Consider the following 7,534-nt stretch of genomic DNA (forward strand, 5'->3'; position numbering starts at 1 on the left):
GTCCAAAAATGGCTTGAACACCCTGTTCATCAAGTCCATGAAGGCTGCTGGTGCATTAGTGAGTCCAAAAGACATCACCAAGAACTCATAATGACCATATCTTGTCCTGAATGCTGTTTTGGACACGTCCTCATTCCTGATTCTCAACTGATGGTAGCCTGATCGTAGGTCTATCTTGGAAAAGAATCTAGCCCCTTGGAGCTGATCAAACAGGTCATCAATCCAAGGAAGTGGATACTTGTTCTTCACAGTTACCTTGTTTAGCTGTCTATAGTCAATACACAACCTCAATGACCCATCTTTCTTTCTTACAAATAGCACAGGAGCACCCCAGGGTGAAGTGCTCGGACGTATGAAACCCTTGTCCAAAAGCTCCTGTAGTTGCTCCTTTAACTCTTTCAATTCTGCTGAGGTGGCAGGGGAGGCGGCGGCGCGGCAAGGGGAGGAGGGAGGAGAGAGAAAACGGGAGAGAAGGGGAGGGAGGTCGGGACGCGCCCAGGGAGGAGGAAGAAAAAGAAGAAAATCGGTCCGATTCAACCGGTCCGATCCAGTCCGGTTCGATTCGGCCGGTTCGATTTAGAATACAAAATTTTGAATTTTTTACTCTGCCTTGGGACCGAAAACGAGGTCCAAAAATTTGGAAAAAAATTTTAGAAAACTCAGAAAAATTTGTAAACTCTAAATATATTTTTAGTTTTGCCACGTGGTCTTTAAATAAATTTTTAAAAATTATCAAAGTTTATATTTTTAGAAAATCGAACCCGATTTTTAAAATCCAAAAAATCTCAAATAATTTCTTAAAATTTAAATAAAATTAAAATATCAATAATACTCATAAAATAATAAAATTTAAAATTTTGGGGTGTTACAAAATGAATGTTGGTTGTTTTTTATTAAATATAAATTCCAAATATATATATGATAGAAATTCAATAAAAATAAAAAATATATATATATTAGAGGGTTAACTAATTTAAAGAAAGAAATTCAACAATATCTAATATTTCAATACTTTTACAACTAATTGAATAAAATTTTACTTAGACTTCATTTGTTTCACAAAAATATTTTTCTATATTTTTAGGAGTTTTTAGTATTTGGGCACTAAAAAAGATGTATTAACGGAAAATATTTTCTTGATCAGGGGCAAATTAAGTTATTTTTAAGGAAAATGAGTTATTTTTTATTTTTTAGACTTTGATAATCATATTAAAATGTGAAAACACTTATACATATATAATATAAATATATATCATTAGTATAAATTTGTAACCAAATAATAAAAAATATTTTCATATAAAATATTTTTTAAAAAGATTTTTTTAAAAAATATTTTTCATGAAAAAATACAAGTTATTTTCCGTGAAACAAACAATGCATAAATTGAATTACTGCAAACACATTTGTTGATATATGCTACTTCACCTAGAAGTTGAAGGTAGCAGTTCCTACTTCATAAATAGTATTGATTGCGGCACTGACATGTTAATAAAATAGTTACTTTCCAGAACTAGAATTATAAACATCTCCTGGGAGCTTGCTGATAAATTTAACAACAGCTTTAGCAACATTGAGAGCTGCAAGGGAACCGAATATGCGAATTTGATTCTCTCCTGATTGTCTTCCAGCTAAGTCTGACATTCCTCGGATGACAATTACAGGGTAGCCATTTGATAAGCATGTCTGCAAAAGCATTAGTATATTAGTCCTTCGCGTGTAAATATAAAGGGTACCTCAGTGCACAAAACATTTCATATTTGTAAGTTTACGGGAGAGTTGATGTACGCAGTATTATCCTGCTTTGCAAAGAGACTGTTTCAGTAGCTCATACCTGTGACCTGAAGGTCACAAGCTGAGTAACTTTACTGTTACGCCAAAACCAGCCTCTTTTGTGTGTCAATATGCATGTAAAAATTATTCCTTGTAATTTTGGAAGGCAGAAGATGCTAGCACAAGGAGAAGTTTGAAATCATATGTAAAGCTTGGAAAGTAAAAACCAGTCCATTTTTTTAGAGTCAGGCAGGTTGGCAGAATGAACATTTGGACAAGTTTCAAGTGTCACTAATAAGCTCATATATCTTATTGTATGTGGCGAACAGGCTCACAAGAACTTAGGCAAGTTCAGACTGGTGATGATGCATTGAAATGAAAATATGTGAAATTTAAATGGAAGCTAAGTGCAAAGATTGATCGACACAAACTGATACTTGTATGCACTTGGATGATCTTTTATGCAATTTCATTAGGTTTAGAGAAATTACACAGTAAGATGTCAAGCAGGCGGTAAAGAAATCAATAGATTATATGCGCAGTCAGATGAATATGGTAAAGGAACTTGCCATTACTGCAGCAGAACTCTCCATATCCACAGTTGAAACCTCAAAAGTTTGGAATAGGAAATCCCTGTAAGCTGCATTGTCTAAAAAAATGTTGGCTGTTGATCCCTTAAGCCCAACAACTAGCTTTGGCTTTTGTGGAAGGCAAAAGCTTGAATTAACACATTTCTCCAGTTCCATCCCCTGAATAATTGTCATCATTATAAGCTACATTAGAAATTGAAATCAAAATATAGCCATAAAAGGAAGCTTCACATACTCCACAAAAGAAAAGAAAACAAAAGAAAAAGCAGATATGTAAATATGCTTGCCTAACCTCCAAGCTTGCAGCAAGCTGAAGCCAGTGCTGGCTTACTTCTGCCCAGAACAGTGGAACTGCAGCATTAGGCTTCCTTGTAACAGTAAAAAATTGCTCACTGCTGTATCCAATTTGTCCCAACAGATTTAGGCCATCTCCTCCAGGTACATTGTACCCTCCAATCTTCAACTGAGCAAAGTCACTGGAGTCCACAGTTCCATTGGGGTTCTCCTAATCAAGAAATTCTGATCATATTAGCAGCAGTTGGTTTCAATTGACAAGTTTCGCCAAATCAACGGCATTCACATTGTACGTACCAGCCAATCCCAAAGGCCAGTGTGAGCAAATTGTTTTGCAATGGAGTAATGAATTAAAAAATCAAAATTATGACCATTGAAAATCTGAGTAGAAGATTTGAATATTTTTGGTTGGCATTCACACTATTAGAATTGAGTTTTATATTATCACATGTAGCAGAAAGACTCTCTCCACACTCTTCTCAATTAATTAATGTTATTAAGCATAGCTGACATGGCAAATGAAACCAAAGTCGCTCGACAAGCAGAAAAAGAGCTGTCATTAGTCCAACGTATATGGAAAAGCAAAGCTGAATTATATATTTATCACTGATTTAATCGGGAAATTATTACCTAAATCCAGTCTACAATGGACTAATAGATAAATCTCATACATCTTGTATTTTGATTTTCTGATAAGTTGGATTTAAGCAAGAAAAATCTAATTTGATTGGAGACTGCAAAACTAAAATAAATAAATAAACAAAATATCATCTGAAAAAACAATTTGTTTTTAATCAACAAACATTTTATCTACAATATATATTCATCATATGAATTAAATGCAAGATTAAAAAAACTAAATTATAACATAAAATGTTGTGTTTCTGCAACAATTCTGATCCACCATACTTGTATAGGTCAGGCGCAATCCAATGATGAGAAAAACCTACTTGCATGTAAATGATATAAAAATAGCTTTCACCGGTGGTAAAGCCAGCATTTAATCTTAGGGTCAAAGTAACACTTTATTCATGAGTTTTATTTTAATAATATAATTTAATATATATATATATATATATATATATATATATATATATATATATATTTTATAATTTCATAATTATATTATAAAATTTTATTAATGAATAAGTTTTTAATTAATTATAATTTTATTTCAAGGCTTAACAAATAAATAAGTTGATTAATGGATTATTTTTTATTGTTTCTTAAAATTATTTAACATATACTAATAAAAGGATAAATAAAATAGAAAAGAAAGAACATATACTAAATGGTGTTTTTTAAATATCACTATTAAAATTCTTATATTTTTAAATATTAAGACATGTTTTTAAAAAATAAATGTTTAAATTTTATAAATAATTTTTTAGTGAATAATTATTTAAATATATGTTAATATAAATTTTTTAAAAAACAATTCAACCTTTTCTAATTTAACAAAAAATTTTAATTAAAAAAAAGAATTTAGAGATATATAATATGATGAGTAGAGTTTTTATAATGCATGGAATTGTAAACTTAAATTTTTTTAAAAAATATATATATATATAATAAAAGAATTTTAGATAATTATTATTATTTTATATGAGATATGATTATCGTAGTTAAAATTTAAAAATGTTTAGATTAAAGTTGATATTTAATATGAGAGAAAAGAGACTTTTTATTTCTTTTAAAGTTAAAAATTAATAGAAGAAAGTATTTTTTAAATGAATTTGTTTCCTTTTTTGAAAGCAATTTGATTGTCTCACAACTTACGGTTGTACGGGCGAATTAGATATTGAGTATATCACCTGGAATTACACTCTGACTTCTTGAATCAAATAATTATAGGAACTGACTTTATTGTATGCAGTTTAGTCAATCTCACGGATAACAAGTAATTGATGGCAAGTGAACTAGAATTGAATATTTTAATTGCTTAAAAAGAAAATATAAGAATTGAAATTAAATGCAAGTATTTTGAAAAAAATAAATGATAAAATAAAGATAAAAGACTGCTAGAATCTGGTTGAGTTGTTATTTGATGTTGTTGGCGGTTTTCACATTATGGTATATCTGACATTTATAGTTCTGCCTGCAGGTATCTGAAAGACTCTAAAACACACTTTGTTACATTCTACAGTTACCTATGGTCATCTGCCTACTCCGTGGAATTGTTTAAAACTGTTGTCAACTTCCTTTTTTCAAATAATCATCCACTAACCACTATTAATTTAATATTAATTATCTTAGGTCACAAATTAATTACATTAATAAAATAAAATTAACTAAATTAATTTAACAAAAAATTAATTTAATTAATTCTTAGGCCTAAAAATAATTAATAAATGAAATAATTATTTTTTATGTAAACAATTGCCTCTGGCACTTGGATTGGCGGACTAAGCTATTTTATGTGGACAAGATCTGATTTTAGCTCATCTTTTGTTCAAAATTCAAAAAAAATCAAATATCCCCTATGATCTTCTTGGGAATTTGAAATTCAAGCTAATTCTATCCAATAACAGTTCAATTTCCTATAGAACTCTAATCACTGAAAATTATCATTCTCATAGAATTTTAATCACTGCAAACCTCTTAATTATTGCAGAATTATCTTTTCAATTAAATTCTATTCTCTTAATTGTCACTCAAAGTACCCAATCAAATTAATTCTCTCTCTCCTTCTCTCTTTTCTCTCCCATTCGGTGTGCCATTCTTCTTCCTCTTTCTTTCTTTTCTTTTTCTTTCTCTCTTCCCCATCAGTGTGCCATTACTGTGCAATTGAAGTCCCCCTTGTCAACAAGCTCCGATCATCCTCCTCTTTGTCGATGCATCACCATTCAATCTCCCTTCATCGATCCAGTATTGCTCCATTCCTCATTCGATCATTGGCCATTCATCACTAGTCATCTCATCAACCATCCATCACCAGTGCACCACTTCTCCACTATACTAGTTCGATCGGCATTTCTCCTTATCGATTCTCCTTTTACCTTGCACTTTGTTGCAATTAATTCAAGGTATTCTTCTTGTTATTCTTATTCTTGCTTTAATTGGTAATTTTGAGATTCTTGATGATGGTTGAGAATGGGCATGGGTCAAATTGATGGCTCATGGAATTGGGAATTTTATCGACATTTGCAATATATTAGTTGGTGCCTGTGATATGTTGGTTGGTACCTGCAGCTGATCCTGCAAATTGTTTGTATCTGTTAAATATGAATGTTGTATTTGAACTTGTATATCAATAACGGCAGTTCTTGATTGATTAATATTGTTTGGGAACGCTCATTATATCCCTTATATTTGCAAAGATGGCATCAGACCCTTCTTTTGGTTCATAGGTACCAGCTAGTGCCCAGGTACTTGCCACCTTACAAGTATTAGCAGTACCATAGATACCATTGATGGCACCACAGGTTTCTCCCATCAGCAGTGGTGTTCTTGGGCTAACTGCTACCTCTTCTACCTTGTAAGTATATACTCCACTGACTTTCCCCATGCCTAGTACTAATTTATTTTCTTAAGCTACTGAAGGTAATTTCTTAACTTACTACATACGTGAACTTTCTGCAAGTTGTGTCTAATCGTTGTTTATGATTATTTATTCCTATTTGAAGAATTAGCTATCCATTATATAGGGAAAACTCTGTCCAATTTTCATCTCACTGAGTATAGACTTTTGCTTTTGCAGGTACCAACTCATCGGAACCTGCAGGTGCCAACGCCTTAGGATCTGTGGGTACCAGTTCTGGTAGGACTCGGACTATTTCATCATCTAGTCCTTTTTCAATAAGTCTTGTGCTTTTCTACTATTTCACTTAATCCAATACAAATTTTCTATCCAGGTACCTAATATCACTTACTTCTTTCTCTCAGGGTCATATAGCAGGGGCTGCCGTTATTGATCCTTTTACTTTTCCTTAAGACATTCCACTGCCTTCTTTCCCTCTGGGGAGCCACAGGAGCTATTGCTCAACTATGAATTATAGTCCCTCCTCCGTTTACGTGACATCAAATCCTGACCAAAATACTCTTCTAGCTGGGAGGCATAGATAGACCGACTCCAATCCCACTTCTCTCAAGCTTGGAAGCTCCTGGGCATATATGACTTCATCAAGCTATCTAGATGCAGTCCACCTTTCTATCCTAGGTTACTAGTTGGCTCCTTGAGGTTATGGTCCAAATCCTACAACTTTTTCATCTTGCTAATGGGGCCTATGTTCATCACACTAAAATACATTAAAGTCTTGACAGGCCCACCTATCATTGGCAATGAGGTTCCCAGTTCCTTCACAGAGTTGCCCTCTTATATAAAAAGCTGGACAAATTCACCTCTTATAATGCCCTTATTGAGCATAGCACAAGTATCAGCTAGTTTGACCATACTTTATTCCACTAGTGCCTGATTTGTTGATTCATCTTCTATCCCTCTTTTAGGTGCCCTTCCGCTGAGCATTTGCCATTAGCCTGCTCTCTTGCCTTAGGTCAGCGTTGTGCCGTTGACACCATGCTACGGGATTTTATTTTCCAAGCCTCGTCTACCATGGTGTTAGACAATACGCCACTGAATAAGGTGAATGGCACTTTTTGGATTGTGTAGCTATGGCTACTCTTCTACTTCCCTGAGATGGCAAACATTCCACTAGTCCCTGTCGACTGTGTCTTCAGTAGAAGGGTTATTTCTTTAGCATGTACTTGGGATAAGAGTTGGGTATTGAGGTTCTTAGTCTAGCTACTTGCTCTAGACTTTTCCGACTTCACTCCTTTTGATAACATTGAGGCCTTTGAGTCAGCTAACCTTCTTACTTGGATCATCTATTCTAGAGCCACCTTTATAGATGATGTTATTAGCCACTGGGCCTCTATCACTA

The 7,534-nt window shown here is 33.2% G+C and overlaps 1 protein-coding gene across 1 annotated transcript; it reads right to left on the reverse strand.

Annotated features, from left to right (window-relative positions):
- Nucleotides 1-1,483: 1,483 nt before the first annotated feature.
- On the reverse strand, nt 1,484-6,162 carry LOC110641414 (bark storage protein A). Its single transcript, XM_058134639.1, has 6 exons — nt 5,947-6,162; nt 5,841-5,852; nt 2,952-3,074; nt 2,653-2,862; nt 2,340-2,519; nt 1,484-1,683 (listed from the first exon to the last, which is right to left on the reverse strand). Exons 1-6 carry the CDS (start codon nt 6,160-6,162, stop codon nt 1,498-1,500), a joined length of 927 nt encoding a protein of 308 aa, XP_057990622.1. The 3' UTR covers nt 1,484-1,497.
- Nucleotides 6,163-7,534: the final 1,372 nt, after the last annotated feature.

The sequence above is a fragment of the Hevea brasiliensis genome, chromosome 14, assembly GCF_030052815.1.
Source record: "Hevea brasiliensis isolate MT/VB/25A 57/8 chromosome 14, ASM3005281v1, whole genome shotgun sequence".
NCBI lineage: Eukaryota > Viridiplantae > Streptophyta > Magnoliopsida > Malpighiales > Euphorbiaceae > Hevea > Hevea brasiliensis.

Bases quoted from the DNA above. Each gene is read 5' to 3' on its own strand.
- LOC110641414 (XM_058134639.1), bottom strand. From the start codon at position 6,162: ATGGGGAAAGTCAGTGGAGTATATACTTACAAGGTAGAAGAGGTAGCA. The intron at 2,520-2,652 runs GTTAGGCAAGCA...ACAATTATTCAG, and splicing joins AGCTTGCTGCAAGCTTGGAG to GGGATGGAACTGGAGAAATG. The intron at 1,684-2,339 runs GCAAGTTCCTTT...ATGCTTTTGCAG, and splicing joins AGAGTTCTGCTGCAGTAATG to ACATGCTTATCAAATGGCTA.